Genomic DNA, 25,653 nt, shown 5'->3' with positions numbered 1-25,653 from the left:
GATTGTCATGGGGTGCAAAATAACATCTAATGTTGAAACATACTCAGTGGAATAGTCTATAATATCATTAATATCATCTTCACATCAATCATTATGAATTTAAATCTCAGTCTGCTTTGATAGTTAAACAATGTTAAAACAACACATACAATACGATAATTTATATCATTTTTTACATGAGATATGACCCAAAAAAAATGCTTCTAGAAGTAATAATTTCATATATGTAGTAGATAAAATTGAGTCAGAGATCTAAAATTAAACTGAACAATTATTAAATGTAAGTTGGAACAGATTTATTAAACTAAAAGTTATAAACAAAGTGGTGCATACGAAATAAAACAAAATGCATAGACAGACTGAAATAGAGCTCACAATAATAGCTTAGAGCCTTATAGTGAATAGAACACCGTTTGGAGAGATTTCTTATTAAACTAAAAATAAATAAGCAAGATGGCGTGTAGCACAAAACAAAATGATATCTAGACTGAAATAGACCTCACAATTATGGCTTGAGGCCACACAGTGAATACAAGACTAGTTGAGTGATTTCTAGATAGTCTAGGCTTGACAAAATGATATCCACAACATATAGTGTAGGATTGTGGCGGGGTACAATATAACTAACATCTTATGTTAAAACTTGGTGTAATGGTCTAGAAGGCCGTTGCTATCGCCGCAACGCCCAATCAATATGTGTCCAAATGCACACGCACTTATTACAGTTCAAGAGAAAATCAAAGCATAGAATACGATACGTGCGAACAAAAAAATCAGAAGCAAAAACAACAACACAAACAACAGCGTGTACGAAAGGGTAACTAGAGTCTGAAAATCTACAATCCTTTGGAGATAAAACGGATGTCAAAATAGTTAATGCCTTTGAACACGCCATCCTCACAACTGGTCGTAATTTTCTCACCGGTAGAAAGGAGGTCTTCCTGTACGTAGGAGAATTTGACATCGCATTTGCCCCGGGTAGCCTGAAGAACAACCTCCACAGTTTTGCCTGGCTCCACCACCGCAGTGTACTTTGTAGGTATAGTGGTGCTCTGTTCCTCTTCTCCTCCCCACTCCCAAGTGAAGGTATCTTCAACAGACACTTGAATTGCAACACTCCCTACGAATGGGATTCCCGCATCGAATATGGTGGAGACGCCCGTCTGGAACGAGTTGGAGTTGCTCCAACTCTTTTTCCTTCTCTCAGTGTATTCTAGACCAATCTCCATAGTGGCGGACTGACTTGTCGTGTTGACCGCGGTGCCCTTCGCTAGAGCCAGTGGCTCCAAATCATAAATGTGAGCGCTGTTCAAATCATATATGATAGAATGCACCCGACGCGAGAACACGGTCTCCACAACAGTTAGATATGTAGCTGCTTCCAGCGAAGTGGCGGTAGCGCCGAAACACTCTCTTCCGCGGCTATCTGTCAGCAATCGGCAAATCTTCGGAGGATCTACACATTTCAGAGCTACCTTCTGAGCATCTATTTGAATGGGGCGAAAGACTGCGGGCTCATATCCACCATAATCCAGCATAAGCCAGTTGTCATAAACAATCCAATGCCTTTTGGAATCGACGTCCAAATTCACTATTTTCACTTTTCCATCGCCAATGTCCTCCACTTGCTGCCTTATAGAATCATCTCCCAGATCGGAAGAGTAGAACTGCATCACCCCATCGTGAAGGCCCAGGAACCGACCATTAGAACCTTTGAAAGCCACGAACTTGGGTAGCTTAACGGTAGATCCCACATCGTACATTTTAAAACTCCCATTCTTGTGTACCTTATCCTCACCAGCGAACAGATAGCCCTCGAGCTCGCTATCTCCGCCTTGCTCCTTGTAAACAACATATTTGTTTTGCAGCAATCCGAGAGACACTTTGTTGGAAGCTGTATCTTCATATGACAAGTCAAAGAGAGTACAAGACTGGCTGGACAGATCATGGTTGGGCGAGTGTTCACCGGCAACGATCCCGCCGAGGTCTTCCCTGTTCCCCCAGAATCTGTTGTTGTAACAGCATTTTATGTGGGCGTAACCATTGCCTGCCTCCACAATCTCGTGCTTCACAAATGGACTCGTCAGATCATCATAACAGAATTTCAAATGCCCACTATATTCCCCATTTTTGGAATACCCCAAATACTTGTTATTGGGTCCCTTAAATGCTACGAATTGAGGAATACGCTCAGAAACCATGGCTGCAATTCACTGCTCCCAGTATCTTATTTTACCTCTCCACCCACGCCCATCCCCATCAATTTATAGTGCTAATCAGGAAGCCGTGAAATACGCGGACCCTGTGACGCAAGCGTGACTTGTCCTCCATTTCTCCGGTGTTCTTGGGCCTCTCAGTTTGTTGTCCTTTTTCGTAAGGCCAATGAATGCTGATGAACGTATCCTGCTTAGATGCCTTCAGATGGAGCACATGGATTGCAGGGTTAAGTTTGTTTATTAATTAATTAAAAAATAGAAGCAAATTAAAATTTAGTTTCTATTTTAAATAAGGTCCATGTTACATTTGTATAGATAATTTTTAAACTCGCCTCTATAATCATGTGTTTTCAGCATAGAAGATTGCAATCTATCTGACTTCCTTAGATGCCTTCACATGCACCATCTTAAATGCGACATTGACCCGGTTTATTAATTTTTTTAATTTATTAAAAAGTAGAAGAAATCAAAACACAATGGGCTATTGACCTTGTTTATTAATTAATTAAAAATAGAAGAAAATTAAAATAGAGCTGTATTTTAATTTTGTTGTAGTTTTTAATTAATAAATAAACGCCGTCAACATTGCATTCCATATGTTAAATAGACAATTTTTAAAGCCATCTTTTTAATCATGTGTTTTGGGCATAAAAGATTGTATTCTAGATCTTATCTTCCTTAGATGCCTTCACATGCACCCTCTTAAATGCATCGTTGGCCCTCATGCACCATCTTAAATGCACAATTGACATTATTTATCAATTATGTTAACTAGTGAAAAAATAGAAGAAAATTAAAATACACCGCAAGACAATGTTTTATATAACTAATTAAAAATTAGATGAAAATTAAAATACAACTCGAAACAAAAGGCATCTAACAAAGATAAGATAAATTGCAATCTATCTCGTCTTTCTTAGATGCCTTCACATGTACCATCTTAAATGGACCATTAACTCTTTTTATTAATTATTTTAAATAATAAAAAAATAGAGGATTTTTTAAAAAAATACACCATGCAACTACCATGTTTATTAATTAATTAATTAAAAAATAGAAGAAAAAAAAAATACTACTTGTATGCAAAGGCATCTAAGGAAGACAAGATCTCTTATGCTCAAAACACATGATTAAAGAGATAGCTTTAAGAATTGTCCATGCAATTTTGAACTTGTTTATTAATTAATTAAATCCTAAATAGAAGAAAATTAAAATACAATGGCATTTCCATATACTACATAGACAATTCTTAAAAGCATTCTCTTCAATCACATGTTTTTAACTTAAAAGATAGTGTAAAATTTAATAAAATATAATGTACAATAATTATGAAGTTTAACAATCCCATGTTGAGAGGTATGGAATCCGCATGAGCTTTTATTTATGGGTTTTCTCGTCTCGATCTCAATTTGTTGCTAGAGCCATGCCTACAAATTGTCTGCCCATTCATCAGGGTTTGATCCTTAGGATATACAATTTTCATCTTGCTATAACCCCTTTAGGTGGATCTCTTTCAAATCCCTCTAATCCCCTTTTGGACGCAAATCTGGTAATTGAGATCTCTAGGGGCCCTATGACTAAATCTACCTTAGCTATTGGTTCTTCCTCCAACCCCAAACTTGTCCCCGCCCATTTTAACCATAGCGAAGAAGGAACCCAAAAGTGGAGGTTCTTGAGTCTAACAAAGAGAAGGAGGTTGAGGAATATGAATCTTCTTCTGATTCAGAATTTCAATGGTCTCCCACCATTTCTGATTAGGTGCCCCCCTTCCCCCCTAATTAGGAAACCTCTAACCGTAAGAAGGCCCCCACTGATACTAAGGAAATGATTGTAAAACTAGAGGAGAATGTGGAGAGATAGGAAATGGTCATCAAGTGGCTTCTCTCTTAGTTGGATGTGGCAATCATAAAAATCAATAGGCTCAAACCATTGGCTGAGGCAGGCCTGAGAGAAAATAAACTTAAATATGGTAAATCTAACACATGTTGCTCTGTCACCTTCTAATTCAACATTTCAAAGCAGCTCCTATTTGCTCTCGTTGTCCACTTGAAATCCTTTGTATCTCGTCTCATTGTCTCAATCATAGGGCTACAAACTGAACTGAAAGTTTTGATAAACTTCTGGTAGAAACTAGCCAATCCATGAAATGATCTTACCTCCCCAATGCTTTCCAGTGTAGGCTATTCAATAATTGCTCTTACCTTCTCAAGATCCATCTTCAATCCATCTGTAGATATCAAAAATCCTAAATAGAGTAACTCTTCCTTCATGAAACTACACTTCTTAATGTTTATCAACAACTTCCCTTCTCTTAACCTCTGCAAAACGTGTCTCAAATGCAACATATGTTCTTCCTTGGTCTTATGGAATATCAAAATGTCATCCAAATATAAAATAACAAACTTACCCAATAATTTCTTTCATACCTCATGCATCAACCTCATGAAAGTACTCGGTGCATTAGTTAATCCAAAAGGCATCTGCAACCGCTCATATAGTCCTTCATTTGTCTTGAATGTTGTTCTCACTCATCTCCTTCTTTGATTCTGATTTGATGGTATCCACTCTTCAAGTCTATCTTTGTGTAGTATTTGGCTCCACTCAAACAATCCATTATGTCATTCATCCTAGGCAAAGGAAATCTGTACTTCATATTGATCTTATTTATTTCTTCAGTGTTAGTACACATCATTCTCCATTCTTTATAAGTGCTAATATTGTTGGCACTGTAAAAGGACTCAAACTTTCTCTGATCAAACCTTTCCTCAATAATTCTCGCACTTGTCTATTCAACTCCTCGTTCTTTGTTGGTGGCATCTAGTGTATTGCTTTATTAAGCAAAATAGCTTCGAAAATAAACTTCATGCAATGAGTGATACTCCTCACAGGGGGCAATCCATCAAGTACATTATCTGAAATGATGTCTCCATGCTCTGTCAGCAACTCCTTTATTTCTTCTGGTTGTTCCCCTTCATGCTCTGAATCTTCAGTCTTTTTAGGAACTAAGGAAAAACACACATTCTCATTTCTCATCCCATCCAGGAACTTCCTTCCATCCACCAAACAAATCCTAGAATTTGTAAAAACTTTACTCTTCAGAGGCTCTTCCAAGGGTATCAAGGTCTGTCACATCCCATTTGCAACAATAGTGTATATGTTCTTTATTCCATCATGTATTGCTTATCTATCATACTACCAAGGTATACCCACCAAGATATGATAAATATCTATAGGCATAATATCACATAAATATTCATCATGATAAGATCCAATCTTCAATTTTACCAAACATTTCTCACTTACCAGTATCTTATGATCATCCTAAATCTGTGCTATCTTATAAGTCTTAGGGTGCTTCAATCTATCCAACTTTAACTTATTCACCATCTCGTGTGAAACAAGATTATCTGAACTACCACTATCAATAATGATTTTATAACACTTATCAGATACTTTACATCTGGTCTTGAACAAAATTCCTCCTCTCGAGGGCTCTTCATCCTCTCCAGTGTGACATAAATCTCTCCTCATCACTAACAATTTTCTATCTTCTAGTTTATTAGTTGATCCAATATTGTCTTCTTCTACCAATGCTTCTCTTCCAGTGTTCTCTGCCTTCTTACATTCAAAAGCACGATGTCCTTCTCCTTGCACTTAAAGTAGGTTCCTCTAAACACTCTTTTATCCTATCTTTTGTCATCTTTTCCATAATCCTCATTCCTATATCAATCAGGTTCTCTTCTCTGGTAAAAATTTCGATCGTCCTTCTAGTATGAACTACCATCTCTACTCATTTCCTTGTCTTTGTTATGATTTGTATAGGGTTCTCTTCCTCTGGGATAGCTTCTTCCATGAAATCTTCCTCCTCTACCTCTTTGCTTCTACTTATGTATTTTGTTTAATTTCTGCTCCACCTTCAGGACATGTTTATAAGCTTCCTAAACACTCTACAACTTGATTAGACAGTTCATCTTGTATAGAGATCCACAACCCATTCAGGTATCTAGCAACTTCTTCGATCTCATGATTAGTATGTCTAGATCTGATATTCAACTTGTAGAATGCTTCAGTATACTCCTTCACACTAGACTCCTTCTACTTCAAGTTTTGCAACTTCTGAAACAGATTCACATGATAACTAGCTCGGATGAACTTCTATTTCAACTTGCTAACCATATGCTTCCAAAATTTAATCTTCTCTTGACCTCTTCACTGCCTATGTACCTGCAAATGGTCCCACCAAAGAGACAAATCACCTTTTAACTTAGTGCAAGCATCTCTCACCATCTTGTCTTCAGTTGTGCCCTCAAAATCAAAATACATTTCCATCTCTGTAATCCAATCTAGTAATTCATCTGAATCCAACTTGTCATCATAATTCGGTGGGTTGACATTTGGTTCGGTATTTTCTCTAGACAATGCTCTTATAAACATTTCTTCATCTGGTTCATTTGCCGCTACATTTTTGGTCCTTGTTCTCTAGTTTTCACTTCTTCTTCTTCATCTCTTCTCACATCTTCAATATGTCGACATCTTATCTAGGTCATTTTAACAACTTTCAATTGGGTTGCAATTCCATGCAACATTTTGATCACAACAGGGTCTGCATTTCCACATGCTCCACCACCTTTAGCATTCCAAAAAAATCCATAGAATGGAGTGCGGACCCAAGGGAAGATCGACCACATGTATAGGAACATTGGAAACAACGAACAAAGGCTCTGCAAGCTACGAAAGTGATTTGGAAGATTCGCTAATAGAAAATAGGTCCAAGCAATTCGGTTGTTCCATTTAGAAAACTATTTCAGATTCTAGAAGCAATAACTTTCTTGAAAAAGATCCAGATGTCTCGTGTTCTTAGGATAAGGTATACGAACATGTCCATAAACAAAATCCAGCTCTACAAGACCTAGTGAGAAAATGCAAAGAAACACAAAATGAAATACTGAAACTGCAAAACATGAGAAAAACTAAAAAGAAATTTATTTTGGTTGATGCAAGATTGCCATGAACTAGGGATGCTCCTGCATCAACCAAGTTCTCTCTCCTTTTACATTCATGGATCCCCCTTTTTTATGGTTAAGAACACTCTAGGTTTTGGTGCCCCTAATTCTACTAAAGTTTCTAACAAGAAAATTTCTTTCTCTGACAAAATCCTAATCCTATGTAAGAATTGGAAGGAAGGAAATGCCTCCACCTAGTAGGCCATCTCTTTTTTCCTTTGGCGGTTGGTTGGTTTCACTATTTTTGTTGTATTTTCTATTGATGGTTGTATCTCTGGTATAATTTGTGTTAGTTGCTGTAGTCAGTCTTTTGTTTTCTAGATTTATTTTCTGCTAGGTGTGCCCTTCTCATGTGCCCTAGGTGGCACTTTTTTGTGGGTTTGCAATACTTTGTAATGGTATAGATCCATCCTTCTTTTTATTAATCAGAACTATAATATTTAACAAAACTATTCTAGTTAAAAACATATTTTATAGAAATCTTTTTCTTTTGAATATTAACTATAAAATATAGTATAATTTAAAAATTCATAAAATTTTAAAATAAAAGAAAGAATTTAATATAAATAAAATATAATGTTTATGACTAAATGATAAAGTATATTTTGGGGGAAGATCAAAACCCTTTACAAAATTTTGATTAAATAAATACGAATGGAGAAATATAGAAAACACAAAGAACAAAAATAGGAAAAATACAACAACCCCAAAGCCCAAAAAATCTAACAAGTGAATGCAATTGTGACTTGTTTTGTGCACTTACTCTCCTCCATTCTCTGAATGCTCTTGGACGTATGAGTTTTCCTTTACCTTAATGCCACTAAATACAATCTAGTGCATTCACATGAATGTTAACTTTATTTTCTTAGAGGCATTCACGTTATCATACTTTGACATGTCCATACTACTAATAATTGCATAATGTTGGGATAGATTTTTGTGCATTCTTGATTCAATGTATCTTATCTTCTTAGTCATCTTCACATTATTACATTTTCCATATTCGTAATACTATTAATTATGATTGGTTGTAAATGAAGGTAATGTAAATTTCATAGATTGAGTCTCTCTAGGTGTGCATATGATATTTCAAATTAAAGTCAGTCACGATAGTATCATACATAAGAAAATTGATCTCTTATTACATTAAAAATTGGGTAATTACATTAATTAATTTTTCATATAAGTTAATTGGATTCAAATATCTACAATCATATTTCCTTAGTCTATCTATAAACATGTAGAAGGCAGAGTAATAGATATCTTACATCTCAATAAATTCTTTTCAATAGTCAAATAAAATAACTAGTGGCTTTACATATTTAAGAGTCATTAAATCATGAAAATGGTTCTGTTAAAACAAATAGATTAAGTAAAAGTAGGACAAAAAATTATTCATAAGGAGAAATAATTGTCAACAAAAATGACCAAGTTAAAATGCATTTAATAAATAAAGGGAATATGTATTGTTAAGTATGAATTAACTTTGGGTATAGTGATTAGAAAGTATTATTTTGATTTCATTATTGATGGATTTTGTTCATATAGATTAAGGTATCTTCCTAGTGGCATTTGTAATTAAAACCAATAATAATAGCAACAATTATAATAATATTTCTCTTATCAAAATTCATGTTTACATTAAATTTCTCCTTCATTTTAATTGATTGTGAAAATAAATTAAATTTTAAGTATGCCTTCGACATTAAACTAAAAAGAGAGATAACTAAAATACAACATAAAATAAGTCACTACAAATAATCATAGTAAAATCATTTAGCATAACATAATAATGCATCTTGGGGGATGACCCTTTTGCGAAATGTTGGGGCTTCTTGCCTATAGTTTCTATAACCTAGGTTTAAACCTTGTGGGTTTGTCCCTATTGTGTTAACAATAGAGCATTCTTTACCTTTGGGAGAACCTTGGAGAAATGGTGGGGCTTCTTACCTGTAGGGCCTACATCCTTAGCTCAAACCATAAATTTTAATAGGCATGTGAGTGAGACTGAGGAAAAATGAGTAGAGATAGAAGTGGACGAAGTGAAATGGGTTTATTTGAAACCCTAAGTGAGGGGAGCGATGTAGATGATGAGGATGATGATGGTGGGAATGTTGTAGTTATGGGCTAGTGGATGGGTTAGCTCTTTGGTGGATTGCTCTTTTTGTCTGTTCAGGTCTCTTTGTGGCTACTTTTCCTTGGCAGAGACATATCTTTCTCATGCTTTAGGTTGGGGCAGTTGGTTCTTGACCTTCTTTGCTACGAGGGTATTTGCTTAGTGTTGGCTTCTAGGATTGTTGTTCTTGCTTGTTTGGTCCCTTTTCTTAGTTTGGAGGTTGTGGCAATGGGTGGTTCCTTTGTCCCCTATGGTTTTAGGTATGTTAATGCCATTTTTGGGTGTACTGTTTCTCAAGGTCATAGTGTTTCATTTGGAGGGATCAATGGCTTTGTGGAGGGAAACATAATGGTTATCATTGGCTCTGACTGTAGCTTCCATGACTTTTTCTTGAAGCTTTTTCTCTCTGCTCATTTCTCAATTTGGTGGTGCTAGGGTTTTTTTCCTAGCTTATGAGGTTGTGGCCCTTTCTACCTCCTCTAGGGGGTATTTTTAGTGTTTATTATGGGGTTTATTGTCTTTATGCGCCTTTATCTTTAGCCCCTGTTATGTTTCTTTCATGGAAATGGTTTTGCCTACCCTTTTTGTGTTATGTTGGCTTCCATATCTTGTGGAGCCTTTTTTACAGATAAGCTCTATTTTTGTTTGAGTCTTCTCTTAGGTTTTGAGGCATTGTTTGGCCTTGTGAGCTTTTTAGGAGCCTTTTGGTCTCTATTTTGTAGGTTTTGGTGCTGGGGTCATGTTTCCCTTTCTTTAGTTCTTTTTCTCCATTATTCCTATGGAGGTAGAGTCCTCTCTTATTAAGTTAGAGAGTCTTTGAGTGGGAAAGACTAGGGCTTGGTTGTCTCATATGCTTTCTTCCTCTTCTCCTCACTCTTTTGAGGTGGTGGAGTCTCCTATTGAGGTGGATATTGGCTATGTGGGAGAGGTTGGAAGCTCTTGTTTAAAGGATTTTCCTACCCAGTTTTAGATCTGTGGCTGCTTAGGTGCTAAGCATGCTCAATTTTGCCTCTTCTTGTTGTTGGGTTCTTCCTCTTGTTTTGTTGTTTAGGGGGATTCTTCTATGGAGGTGGAGATTGTCTATGCTGGAGATCTGGGGACCTACTATAAGTTAACCTTTGTTATTCTATTCTTGATGGTTATGGGAGATTCCAAAACCCGTGGTGTTTGACTGGGGAGCTTGCAAAAACCCCTTATTACTACCCTTCTTAATGGCTCTTTCTTTCTTGGAGATGGAATTTCTATCTATTTATTGAAAGGTTATGCGAGCCATTATAAAACCCATTATTTTAGTGTATTTTTTTATGAAATATCTTTTTGTTGCTAGAGATGAAGGTTATAGGAGCCTTAACAAAACCCATGTTTTAGGTTATGGGAACCTTTCAAAATACTTTATTAATGTGTATTTGACATCTATTGTTTGATGGATTAGGCCTTGTGGGTGTCTCGTCCAAATCCTTGATGCCTAGTTGTTGATATTTGGCTATCAGTGGGTTATTTGATTCTTAATCAAATACATTATAATGCATCCTAGGAAAACTCTTTTAGAGAAAACCAATTTTAAATGTTAAATTTAATGTATCAATTGACAATAATATTTATTACAAAATAATTTGGGCAAGGAACATAGAAGATAACACCATCAGTAAGATCTATTAAATTACTACAAACATAACATAACCTCAAAATATACTATGTAAGTTTCATCTCAAGCACCCAATAAATAGTAAAAAATAATATATACAATCACTAAAGGAGATTAAAAAAATATTTAATATTAATATAAAAAAAGTGATGCATAAATACCTTATTCAAATTCTAATGCTCAAATACCAAGAAGAGTAATCACGCTAAATATAAATATTTCTAGTACACCTACCATAAGTGTAATGGATGGAACTAGGGTTTACAAGTTTATGCATGGAAACTAGGAATTAAAATTATCTCCAATAATTACATTCAGAAGGAAAATGAACTCAATAGGCTCAATATCAAACTTATTAGGAAAGTGTTAAGAACAAGGTGAATTTAGTACTCCTTGATTAAGTTGAAAATGAGATATGAAAATGATGTAAATTGAATGCAAAGAAATAGGGTTAAAGATGTGAAATTTAAAATAATCAACATGCACGGACAATTTCAGATCAAATATGTGTTGGCAATTGACACTCATTTGGTTTCTTATGTTGTCATTGATGGAAAAATCGGCAACATATTTCGGTTCACCAACACCCGACATACACTTCACCGACATCAAGAATTTCAAAGGTAACCGACAAACTAGGTACCGGCATGGGAAGTCGACATCACTTGGAGATCCGGTAAAGGGTAGTATCTGGAAAAGTATTTTATAATTCATATATATTTGTAATGAGCTGACATGAATTATCATTTTGTATGTAAGCCGACATATGGCATAAATGTTTGTAAGGGTATATAAATCAGTCTATTAGGTTATTTAAGAATAACATTCGTGGTAAGATCTAAAATGCGAAGTTTATGTATGAAAGATCATTTGTATGCAAAAGAAATATTTTGTAGCTCATTTATAAGGTACCCATAAGGTGTATGTTATTCCAACAAGGGTTTAGGGTTTAAGAACCAGAACAGTCAGAGCCTTAACTGGAACTCAATCAGGCATAGCAGATGCATTATATGAGTTCAGTTTTGCAGTTTTGTATCAGAAAGTGATTGTAGTCAGTGAGAGTCTTGGTAATGAGCAGAGTGCCTTCCTACATGTGCACGCCCCTATTATATATAATATCTATTCATATTGCCAGTGAACTAATATTGTGGGTCACAAATCCCACCGTGGTTTTTCCTCATTGAGGTTTTCCACGTATAAACTCTATGTGTTATGGTGTTGATTTATGTGATTGCATTATTTGTTTCAGTTACATGTATTTATGTTTACAGGTTGATGAATGAATGCTTTGATAAGGCTAAAATCTTATATTCTAGTAGAAAACTGATTCACCCTCCGCCCCCCTCTTAGTGTTCTTGGATTCCAACAATATGCAAACATAAAGTACAAATTCAGAAATAGGAAATAAAGAGGAACCTATGTCCAAAATTTGGACACAAACTTGTAGGAAAATGGTTCTTGGGCACCACTATTCAGGATTGTGGGATACAAACAAAAGGGATATTTTTGGGATTTGGATGTTGTTCTAATCTTTTTCTTGAAATTTCATCAATAGAGTATTGAACAATGGTGCTCACATGACCTTTTCCTCACTTTTTTCACCTCTACAAAAGTTGGTTCTATTCAACTATGTCTACTCTTTCCAAATATATATTTGTTATCCTAAATCTGTCAGGTGCATAGATTAAAGAGAAAATTATCGTTGGGTTGATAGGATTTTATCTAAGTCAAACCCTAGTTTTGAAATTAACCCTATGATGAATTGAAATAAAATGAAAGGTGTTCCCTTATTAGGAGAGAGATTGGATCTAAAATTGAAATGATTGATTAAAATAATTATACCTTCAATTGATGATGCAATTCTCTTAGGATAAGTCCTCCTTGTATTAATGTAATAACATGATAAATCATATTATCTTGTTTCTAAGTTTGAATGTGTGACAATTTTTTGCATCGACGTTTTTAATCATTCTAGACAATCCATCATTAGGACGAAGAATGCTAGAGGAGAAGAAATGATTTTTTTTTGCATACCTGGAGACTAAATAGAGGAGTGGGGGGGAAGGGAAGAGAAGGTGGTATAGAAAACTAGGGGAAGATAGTTTTCTTTTCCACCCTCTTTCCCCCTCCCCATTCTCCACTGTTTAGTCTCCAAGTGTGCAACAATATTCATTTCTTCTCTACTATTATTCATCCTAATGATGGATCACATAGTACAACTTGATATGTTGATGCAAAACACTGTCACACAATCGAACCTAGAAACAACATAATAGGTCTATAGATTTTGGAAATCTCATATCATAAATGATAAATCATTATAAAACACAAAAAAATATAAAATCACCATGAAAATATAATTGAAGATGAATTGTTGTAGGATTGCTCCTAAATCATGATTGCTCTTAGAATTGGTATGATAGCATAATAATAAGATGATAATGATAGATTAGAATGTGATGTGTTGAAATGAATTATGAGGGATGCCTTGTATAGGAATAACATTGTATAATCACCTTCTACCTAACTTAAAATAATCATTTTTTTTTACATTCAAGATAACTCTATGAATGGAAATGCTAACATATTATCCTCCCAAAATTTTATCCCAAAAGCATTAAGCATTGGTGCTTGGGCATCATTATCTCAACAAAATAGGATTGAATTTTCAAGATTAGTTTAGGAAGCCATAGCATCTATTGTTTATCCTATGCAAGAGTTAACATTGTTTTTGTTTTTCACAAGGCTTACCAGAAGTAAACAAAGGCAAGGAAGCTTATGCATACTATGATTATTTTGCTAACAATTTTGTTATGTCAAGTGTTGTTGCCTCATATATACAAAATACCCTTTGCTCCAAAATAAATTGATCTTCAACTCTCATAGCGACACCATTGTCATCTTCATAAGAATCATAAGAACTCACAGTCTCCTCAAAGAGATGTCATGATTGTGGAAGTATATTTTCCCCATAAGAACGAACATAATTCCTCCCTCACGAAAGGCCTTTAGTAACTTTTTTAAAAAGAAAGTTACAACCGACAAGTGAAAATACCCATTTACAACTTGAGACATCTTGCTTCCATGGTTATATTCATGCAATTTGTGGGAGCATCACAAGGCACGTGGAAGGTATAAATAAAAACCAATTGGGTTGACTTTTTTTCTATTTTATTTAATTTATTATGACTCATGTAGAATGTTAGTAGTGGCTTGGAAGTTTTATTTTAATTGATTGATCAAGTTCTGCCTAAAGATTAAAAAAAATTTGTCAATGAGCCATGGTGACATGATGGCTAGCTCTCTAATTTCTTCTTTCAATCGGTAATACAGTGATATGGCATTGCAATATAATGCTGGGCATATTCATAATTACCTTCCAATATTGCTTTAATTTACATTATCCAATGACGATATATGTTATGCTTCACTATGGCCTTTTAAAAGAAAACCAAGTATTAAGGGTAGAGTTAGTGATAAAGGTATGTTGAGTTGTGTTGTCCTTCATGAGATATTTTAATTACATTTTGATAAGATATGCTTAAAATGAATCTAATTACCTAAGAACTTTTGAAATAAATTGTAGAATGTGAAGAAGGTTTGTTTTATGAAAATTTTCTACATTCTATTGTTCTTTTAAGATTTGAAAGAATAATGTCCATCTCTAGTATACTTTATGGAATTTGGAGTTTCCCATGATGATAAATTTGATTGGACTATCAATTATTTTCATATGAGTCAAATGGGGTTGTCATCCTCATGGGTTGTAGGTGCAAGGAATTCTCTGGTTTAAGCTTAATCAATTCTCCCATGGAGATTATCATGGTATAAATTGGTAGCATCTTGAATAAGGAATTCTCTGGTTTAAGCTTAATCAATTCTCCCATGGAGATTATCATGGTATAAATTGGTAGCATCTTGAATAAGGAATTCTCTGGTTTAAGCTTAATCAATTCTCCCATTGAGATTATCATGGTATAAATTGGTAGCATCTTGAATATATACAGATACAACTCATGTGGTTAACAATTCTTGGCTTTAAAATTTTTTTGGGTAATGCATCTGAGCAAGGTCTACACCAATGTCTGTAATTGTCACATGAAGTAAAATTCATAAAACCATTTTTTTTAGAAAGTCTTACTTAGTGGAAGTTTTCTTAGAAAATAGATCCTATGTAAATTCTGATTCAGTCAACAAAAGAGCCATGTGCTCTAGCCATTGGCAAGAGGAATTTTTGTTTTTTTCATGCTTTAAGCATTTTAGATGGAGAAAGAAATAGTAAGCTTGAAGGTTGAAATAATTATATGCCATTAATGATAATAATATTAGGTTCAATAAATGAACTTCAAGTTTTTGATAAGATAAACAGGTTTTATAGGGACCTGAAACCTAGAGTATTACAGACCAAGGCCAACAACCAAATAGACCGAAAAACTAAGAAGAACATGAGACAAACCCGACATAGACTAAAAGCTAAAAAACAAAAATAGCTGAACCAAAAAATAGGGCAAAGCACTCAGCTAAGAGAATGCGTCAATTCATTATTTTTCTGAATAATAATCCTATTAATTTTCTCCAAATCCTCCATGATGAATCTGGAGGTTCCCTAGTCCTGGCTCTAGCTCCTAGTTCTAGTACAAGGACCTGAGCTAGTCTTCCCACCAACAACACTCTGTCCACCCTCTGATGCAATCTTTTTCTGCTTTTCCCCCAAGGGAGGGTCACCGACGATGGTCCTGGTTCTATAATCATTATTTTTTTCCAAATCATCAGCACTATCATTCAACACTTGCCTACTGATTTCCACCAGATTGTTTAGGTTTTTGTTGATCTCACTCACATCCTCTTCCAACTTCTCAATTTTGCACTCTTGGTCAACCTTCATAGTTTCCACATCCTAAGAAATTTTCTGGATCATACTCATAATCTTCTCAGTTTCATTGGGCCCAGGGGATTCCGTGAAAGTGTCAACAATTCCTTTAATCCCATCTTTTAGTGATCCAATTTCCTTCTCCACCCACTTCCAACAGTTCTCTCGACTTCTAGTAGACTCCAATAGCATATTTCCCATCACCCTCTCCTCCTTTATCTCGCCTTTATTTTCCTTAATCACAAAGCCCTATTTCTCATCATCCACCTTGATAGGGATGTCCAACCTAATCTCATGGTCCAGGACTTTGGACCCACTAGATTTGGTTAGTTTTTTCTTTTTTTGGTGCGTGGCTTTAGGTCTTGCATTTTCCTGCTGCTAGATTTGAACTTACTAGCCACCCACCTTGGAGGATTGATTTCCCTACTACTGTTAGTTCTCGGGGTCACCATAAGCTCCCCTTATTTCTTTGGTCTATACTCAGGGTCCTCCATATCCTTGATATCACACCAATTCATGGTAGTACCATTGTCATCCTCATCCATCTCTGTATCAGAAACCAACTAAACATCAGGGTTAGAGGAGGAAATACGGGTTTTATCCTTAGGGGAGGGTTTCACTTCATGAGCTTGGGTGTATTCCATAATCAACAAGATAAGCCCTTCATGAATCACAGGGTTATCTTGGTTTTCAAAATATTTAACTAAACTATTCTCCAAGGATGAAACTAATTAAAAGAGAACAAAAATAAATCTACCATGCCTAAAATGGTTTAAGATATTAAAATAAAAATAAATGTACCAATTAAAAGAGAATGGAAATAAATCTACCATCCAGAGTGATGTACCTCATGATGAATTTTGCCATATCAGCCCAGAGGGAAATCAACTCTTTCCTGTTATAGCCATTGTCCACCATCTCCGTAGCCCTTAGTCTTTCCTTTTCCTTATTATAAAAGGCATCAATAGCCTCCTCACCCGACTTCCTGTCTCTATAGAATTTTCTTCCTTTTATATCTAGACTAGTAACAGTGGCAACCAGGTTTTTGTTGACTTGAAACTCCACACCAAAGGTAGTCAGCACACCCTTATTCCAACCTTTAACAAAGCTTTCCATAACAATGGTAGAATAATCATGCAATCTCTCCAAAAAGGGCACCATCTCGCCATCAGAAATTTCCTCCCAAATCTCCTTATTCTTCTGCCACTTATCATAGGTTGTGGGTTCAAACCTATTCTTTTCATCTCCCATTCTAAAGCGCGAGCAAATCAGAGACTCCAACTAAACTAGGAGGAAAGAAAACCAGAAATAGGGCAAACTGAAAGGTCTAAAACTTCTCAAAGTGGTAATAATTCGAAATACTGCCCCAACTGCTCCCATCCTATCATAATCTTTCATCATAAATTTCATTGTAAAGGCCAAAGAGCTTGGCATCATTTCTTGCTAGGTCGGATAGGCTTTTTAGGAAACTTTCCTCTCCTCTCCACAATTTAACCACTACATTACCCACCGCCAAGTTGGCCAAATGACCCGCTGGTTTGTTTCCTTCCCGGAAAATGTGCGAGATCTTGAAATCCTCTAGGCTGACTATCAAGGCAATCCTTGATTAAGCTTGAAATAGTCCAACTAGGCACCATACATCCCTTAATGCACTTGACAATGGTAAGCGAGTCACTCTCCAGCCAAACCTATTTGATCCCCTCCTTGCTTGCCATGTGTAGTCCAATGTAGGCAACGCTGGCCTCCACAAAATGGTTAGTCAGGGTTCCTAAAGGGAGCACCATCACATAGACTAGCAAACCCAAATGGTTCCTGCCACTCCCCCACAGCCAGTCAGCCCAGGAAATTAAATTCAAGTTGACATAACAAAGATTTAAAAATACATATGCCATCGCATTAGTATCCAATCTTATAGTGTGATTCTACAATGGCCAAAGAAATTATGCATTATAATTTTTAGAGGGATCTAATGGTTCTAGGAGTGAATATGGCAAAAAAATAGGTAGTCAAGTACAGTTATCTTTTATATCAAATTGTAGAGTTCTATTGCATATATAAGTGAGAAAGGCCATTCCAAATTTAATTTACATGATTGTTAGTAGCTCAAATTCAACATGTATTGAATTAATTCATTTGACTTTCCATTCATATTTACTTTTGATGCTAATCTAATTCCAAGAGTTAGCATAGGGAAAGACTACTAGACTACCACAAGCTTATATATAATTGAGATCTAATCAGTTTATTATGAAGCCACCATTATTAATGAATGGTTCCACAAGATTAAAACCTTGGAAACCAGCCCTTGATACAAGTGGTATGATGTTGCATTAAATAATATTTAACAATCTTAATCTTTTGTATAGAGTCACCTTAATACAAGAGAGTGAATGTAGTAGTTTATGATTACAACAGTAGCAATAGAAGTTACAGTTTAAGATATGTTTACATAAGAGCTTGTAATTATATAAGACTGTCTAGGTGAATTTGTTAGTTCCTTACCATTCTTGTTCAGTAAAACATTTTCTATCAAGGAAGAAAGGTTGTCTTCCTTTGACAAACTGTTGTTTTGGATAAAATTAGTAGATTTTAGTGCAAATAAATTTGCTCACACATGTTTAGAATTCTTCCAAATCCATTTACTGGGTATTTCTCTTCATTCTTTCCCCTTTTTGAAACATATTAAATTTTTGAATTTGGCTAATAAATGTAAAATTTATTTTTGTTTGAATGTTAACCCTTTATAGCAATCTAAAATTTGGAAATTGTTAGTTACGTTATAGATTTCTATCATTTGAGTCCAAATTATGCCTACTGTCATTGGTTATAGATGAGTGGGAATTCTATAATTAAGTCTTGATCCTTCACAATTTTCCTTATGTGCTTAACCTATGATAAACCATGACCAATTAGATCATGAGAAGGAGGTAGGATCTACTATATCATTCGATGTGGAAGGATTTTCAGAAGTGTGTTTTGTGAATGGACTTCCCTTATGGACTAAGTACCTCTTAAATATTCCTTTGTATTGAACTGACCAGTAAATGTTATCACTTTGAAAACACATTACCTAAGTTCAACATCGTAAGAGTTGAATGTCTGGTAAAGATTGGTCTTTGGATGTTGTTTATCTATCTTAATAAATGTCTAGATATCATAGGGAGATGATTGAGACGCCTTACATTGTGATCATTGATTAGCATTGAGGACACCCATGAGTATACTATTTAGGTTTATTTACATTCTCCTTACATTTAGGTATATGTTCAATGGACAAATGTTAGAGATATTGTTTTATGAGTATATAGGTATGCTGACTTGACTATTGTTCACGATGTGACTATATTCCATCATGATTGCCATCACATATTGCTAGATCCTTTGAGATGGGTCGGGCTTCTCTTGAGATCTATTGATTGAAGGTATTAATTCATTTAAAACTATTTGTTGCTTAATTATTGAAAGAATAGATGACTCTTATTTACCTCTTTTCTTGTAGGTCTAGGTGTGCTTTGATGTACAATTGAACCTGCAATGTAATTTATTTTTTCTTGTCCTTTTATTTTACATGTACAAATTGTAATGGTTGAAGATAAACTTATTGTATATTAAGAGTTTTACAAGAAGTCAAGTATTTGTAGTTTGGAATATTAACTTTGGATTATATTTATTGTAATCATTAATCGCTACATTTTAATTAGAGATTATTGGGTAGTTGAAAATAGGGCCTTGATACCAAAAATATAATTTATATGAAAAGTAACAATGTTTAAGTTGGGAAAAAGGTGAATTGAACTTTGAAATGACATAGGATCCATATAAGCATGAAATAAAATAATATAAAGGGCACACTTAAAATTAAGGCCCAAATAAAAAAGTGTTGATTTAGTAAAGTGAAATACGACTCATAATATTAGATTAAATATTAATTTAAAGCAATAAAGGTCCTATAATGTATAGAGGAAGGAGAAATAATAAAATGAATGCTAGAAACAAGAAATTAGACTCTCTAATTAAAGGAGTACAATTTATGATGCTACATTTAGCCCCTACTTTAGCAAAGTATAACCTTATGGTCATACTCACAATAAGTAGAAGTGATTGCATCTGAGAGTGAGATAAGATAAGGATAGGAGATCAATAATTTTGAGGGATGATCAAGTCCCCAAGAAAAGGATCCAATCAATACATGCATGTATTGTTCAAATATACCCAAATAAAAAAATGTTAGTGATAAACAAAAGTTCCAAGTCAGCTAGTTGAATAGACCTCAATGTTAAATGTCTCAACTACTCATATCATCCTCGACATGTTATTGCAAGAGCACAAGTGTGCTTATACAAAGAACAAGGATATACACCAATTGAATGGAGAAGAAGAAACATGAATTCTACATCTAGTAAGGATTTTCTTACTATGAGCCATATGAAAAGAGAAAAGGACATGACAAAAGGTTGTTTTATGTGACATGATTTATGATGATTTTTTTTTTCTAGAATGAAGCATCTCATCTAAGACAAGTGTCTAGTTTCACGAATGTGACAACCTATATAAGATAAATAATAGACAATATGGAAAAAAATATTTGGTTCCAAAATGAAACATGAGGATATAACAACCTGTCTAGGACAAATGATGGACAAACTAGAAAAAATCTAGTTTCAGGAATTAAACATGAGGATGTAACAACCCATATAAGACAAATGATAGATAAATGGAAAATATCTAGTTTTCAAAATGGAATATGAGGATGTAATAATATATATATCAAACAAATTTTGGTTGATGAATATCCATATTGATTGAGAAATCCAAAAATTGAAGAAGGATAACAAAAAATGTAACAAGGAGGCCACATATATGCCCCACCTTAAGACATCAACATAGTCCTATGGGGGATTTGTGCGTGATTACAATGGTAGGCTTGTCTCGGCAATGATACTCCCACTGGACACTCAGATAAACCATTATGTTGAGGAAAATGTAGCCTACATTGGGCTTAAAATGGCTAGCCATGGAGGATTTAAGAAGGTATGGTTGGAGAGTGATTCATTAAATATAATAAATTGTTTGAAGAAAAAATCTCCTCCTAGCTGTACAATTAACCATTTAATGCAAGAATGCTTTGAAATGATGCCCAAATTTGAGGCTATTAAAATATCACATGTTTTGAGGGAGGATAACAGTCTAGCTGACCATGTGGTCAATCTCGGTTTGGTTAGAGATGATGAAAAGTGGTGGCAGGAAGGGGATTCCTTCCCATTCTAGTTGTGTGAGTTGACAAGGAAGGACACCAAAAATATATCTTCACTTGAACATTAATGATGACAGATCACATGTATAGGACTATTCATAGAAAGAAGCAAAGGAGAGTTTCTAGATTGTTCCTATACCTCTATTTGTTTTGAGTTGGCCTGAAGCCTGGTTTTTGTGTTGTCGGAAAGAATTACAGAAGCAATATCATAATGGGGGGAGACAAAAAATAGAATGGAGCCATCCTCATGCGAGGTTTGCGAGAAAAATGAGGAGGTCTAGAGGAAAATCATTGATTGGGGAATGGAGCCCTTTGTTCGAAAACTTCACGGACAAAACCATCATCTCACAGACTTGTTGGTGAGCAATTGAGATAATGGGGTGCTACGTGTGTATGGGACAGAGTTCAGAATCGATGAATCCTTTATTTATGAGATTTCTGGGCTCAGTATGGAGGGTAGGAAATTTTTTAGGGAAAGGAAGAATTCAGAAGAAGCCCTCTCAATTTTCTATGAAAAAAAAAGTCAAAGGAGAAGGGTTAAGAAGAACCAAGATGATGACTACAATAGGTTGGACCTTCAGAGTCTTTGGGTGGACATGGCAGAATTCATAATGAGGTGCATAATCCTTGATGGCTTCTTTGCTAGTATCTTCTATTACCATTTCACAATTCTCAATCATTTTAGGCATGACAAAATAATTTTCATTATGTTTTACTTGTTATCTTCATTGGAGTTATCTATTAGTAAACATTCTAAAAATGAGGATAATTTGGTTCTACATGAGGGTTTAATCTTCCAAATCAAGGATTATGTGAAATCCCATGAGGTTAAACTCTCCCCTACTCTAAAAAACCCTAAGTCTTTAGCCAACCAAGAGGTGCATGAGGTTTTAGATACATAGTTTGACGATGCAGAGGGCAGAATGGCTATGGACTGGAATGATGTCCAGGTGTCAGATGACTCAAATTATAAACCATCGAAGGAGGAGAGTCCCATGAAGAAGACCACTCCTAGTACTAGTAGTAGCAAAATAACCCACCTAGATGGGCTACTCAAACAAAATATTGGAAAAAAGGTGAAGATTCTTGACAAAGAGGATAATGAAATAAAATTTGACATCCCCCTCTATGTGGACCCCAATGAGACCAAAGATAATGAAATAGATGTTGATAAGTTCTAGGGGAAGTCGCTGATGTGATAATTTCCAGGAGAAGTCCCTGATGTATTAGGAGAAGTGCTTCTGATTGTTTTTTGGGGAATTTAATATTCTGAAACAGATGATTAAGGATCTGATTGCCACTTTCATTGAGATTCCAACTCCAGATAAGACTAACAAACTCCTCAAGTTGTCCCAATAAATTGTGAAATACATTAAGGTTATGAATACTGAAAATGAGGTTAAAATCGACAAGCTGTAGAAAGAGACACAAAAAATAAAGAGTAAACTTATGGATCTGGTGGAGGTTAGCAAGGAAGCCATGCATAACAGTGTTGAGGGTCTCAAAAGAGTCAATGTGGAAATTTCCATGCAGAAGAAGCAGATGACCAGAGCTGAGAGATCCCCAAATATCAACTTGGCTAGGATGAATTAGGAGGTGCAGGCATCCACGAGACTGTGTGATAGGACCAAGAGCAAACATCAAGTAATGGGTAGTTCGAGGTTCATTATGGAGGAGCTCCATGAGATTAATAATAAAGCTTTCAAGAAGAATTTTGAGCTTATGAAAGCATAATAAAGTGACCCAGAAGAATGTTGAGCTTATGAAAGCTCTTAGTTTGTTTTTCTTGTGCGTCTTGTTTAGGTCTATTTTTTGTGGTTCTCTATTTTTGGGTGAATCCCTTGTTTCTGTAGTTGTTTAGTGGCTGGTTATACTTTGGTTACCGTGTTTATTTTTTTGTTGGATTTGGGTTTTGGGTCCCTATAAAATCCATTTATCTTAATCAAAAGCATAGTCTTATGTTGATGTCTTTAGGTGGAAAAGGTCAAGGATAAATACCTTTGTCACCAAGGAGATATAATTTTTTTTAAAAATGTATGCATTCCAAGCTAGTAAGAAATATCCTTGTACAAGATGTGTTTCTTTAAGTGAGGAAGAGATTATTGTAAAGAAGATATCTGGCAACAAGCGTAAAGGGATCCTTTTGAGGGAGGTATGTTTGACAAAGGGTAGAAGATATCTTTGGATAAAGATATCTATCTCCAACATGACATCTTAAATCAAGATAACATCCTCAAGAGGGAAGGAGAGCAAGAATGCACACCTTTCCTATTTCTAGGAAAGTGGATTCTTAGTAAAGGATTACACACTTTCTATCACTAAGGATAAATTATTCATAAAATAACATATTATTTCAAGGAAATAAGAGGTCCTAACTAAGGAACACCCATCCAATAAAAAAGAGTATTTTCATGAGGGATAAATAATTCTATGCAATAAAGGGCATCAAGTTATGAAAGATGCAACTCAACAGAGGGAAAGTAGATCCTTAGAAAGGAGAAACAATTGAAAACTATTCTTTCCCCCAAGCATGGAGACAATAATAACTAGGCTATTATGCTGCTATCCAAGTATGATTGCACCTAAAATTGTACCACTATGAATGACAATGAGCCTCAAATATGTAAGCTAGAAATGTCACATAATGAAGAGCAACATAATAAGAAGTTAAATGTTATGTAAAAGAAATAATATGAGAGAAAAACTCACAACCACCTACAATTTGAATGATACAACTTAAATTAAGTTGTTCAATCCAAATCATCACATTCATTGGTGGAATGGTCATGGATTTGATGATACTTGCAAAGAGAAGGGTTGTGTTGATTTTATTTATGATTCTTTCTTTGATATTTAAAAGGGGGAGTAATCAAGTTGACTATGAGAATCTCATACCAAAGACTCTCTTGTTTCAGTGAAAAGTTGTAAGAATACATAGATACACTACACAAGGAGAAAGGGGATATCGAAAAAGGAGATTGTAAACTTAAACCCTCTTTTGAAAAGTGTGATGTATAATTCTCATGAGCCTCAAAAATTTATTGCACACATCTGCAATTATGTCCATTGCATCCATGTTTAGAATCAAATGTGGGTGTGAAATATCTAGAAGAGAGGGTTCATTCTTAGTTTCAAAGTCTAAATATTCCCAATCATCATCAAGACATGTTCTTGAAGAAGAGGTTGTAATAAAATTTGAATAAATTTGAACAAATGACACACAAGGATCCTCTAAGGCATCATACTTTGATTGAGGGACCTTATATCTACTAAAGGAAGGTGTAAAGTATAATGTGCCACAATTTCTTCTAACAAAGCATTATTGGTAGGAGACAACGTTATTGACGGAATCACAGTGTGAAAGAGAGATATGCATTCTACTTCATCATTAATAATATTATAAGGAGAAGGATGAATATTGATTTTGTGGACCTCATTGTTATGTATGAATTTGATTGTGTGGTGAAGAGTAGAAGGGACTGCTTTCATAGAAAGAATCCATAGTCTACCTAGAAGAAGCTTATGATTGAGATGGTTGGGCATAACATGGATAGGAGTGGGTAAAGTCATGGATCCTTCTTTGATAGGTAATATGACTATAACAAGTAACTCTCTAGCAACCTTATCAAAATCCATGAACAAATAAGCCTAACTTATCTTATCTAATATGTTAATGCGACAAATATTAAGGCTTGAACCATGATTGATTAAGGTACATCTTATCTTATGATCATGAAAGCAAGGTTTGATCATAAGGGAATCATTTCTATATTCAAACTCTAAAGAAGGAAATTAATCTTGTGAGAATGTAATATCATTTGGTTTAGCAGAAGGAGGAGAAACTATCTTTTGTAAGGCTTCTCGGATCAAACCATGGTATCATAGTTAAGTATGAATCAAGTCTCAAAGGGAGATTTTAGATAAGGTAGCATGAAGTTGTTCAACAGGACTAGGTTCCCTACCAACATGTTGTGGAAGATGGGAGATAGAGGAAGTGAAGTGAGAAGAATAACCTCTCACATGTGAAATACTTCACAATCTTGATCAAAATGGAGGAAGGGGTCATTGTTTAGTCTCTTACCAACAAAATCCATCTTCCAATTTATTTTATTTAATCTCAATAAAAAACTATTTGATTAAGGTTTTTTTGGGTTTCCACTTTCAATTAAGCATACTTCATATTCTAGACAACTTGAGCAGTTATATTCGATAACTTTAAAATGGATTTGGGGTTAGGAAAAGGGACAATAACAATCTTGAAAAGAGCTAGGCAAGGGTAATCAATTTCAAAGAAATCTTCACCAACAACATACTTCATTAAGACTTTTCCCTTTTGCTTATCTTTCAAGGTGGTCCCTTTCACCTCAACTCTATCGCAACTCAAATCTCTTTTTGTTTCTTCTAATTTTACAATCTTTGCTACCACCAATCTCCTCCATGGATTCCACAAATTTAGAATCCTTATCCCTTAAAATTCATTAGAGTTAGATTTAGAACCACCCATCTATTCAATGGCCATCTAAGTATCTAACTGTTAACATAAAACTAG

General features: G+C 34.9%; 1 protein-coding gene across 1 annotated transcript; it reads right to left on the bottom strand.

Moving 5' to 3' along the window:
* Window positions 1-836: 836 nt before the first annotated feature.
* LOC131063276 (uncharacterized) lies at window positions 837-2,201 on the bottom strand. The gene has a single exon (XM_057997063.2). The coding sequence runs from the start codon at window positions 2,199-2,201 to the stop codon at window positions 837-839; it is 1,365 nt and encodes a 454-aa protein (XP_057853046.2).
* Between the last annotated feature and the right edge of the window lie 23,452 nt (window positions 2,202-25,653).

Source organism: Cryptomeria japonica, chromosome 2, assembly GCF_030272615.1.
Source record: "Cryptomeria japonica chromosome 2, Sugi_1.0, whole genome shotgun sequence".
Lineage (NCBI taxonomy): Eukaryota > Viridiplantae > Streptophyta > Pinopsida > Cupressales > Cupressaceae > Cryptomeria > Cryptomeria japonica.
The sequence above is the reverse complement of the archived record's forward strand: the minus strand, read 5'-3'. Positions and strand labels throughout refer to the sequence as shown.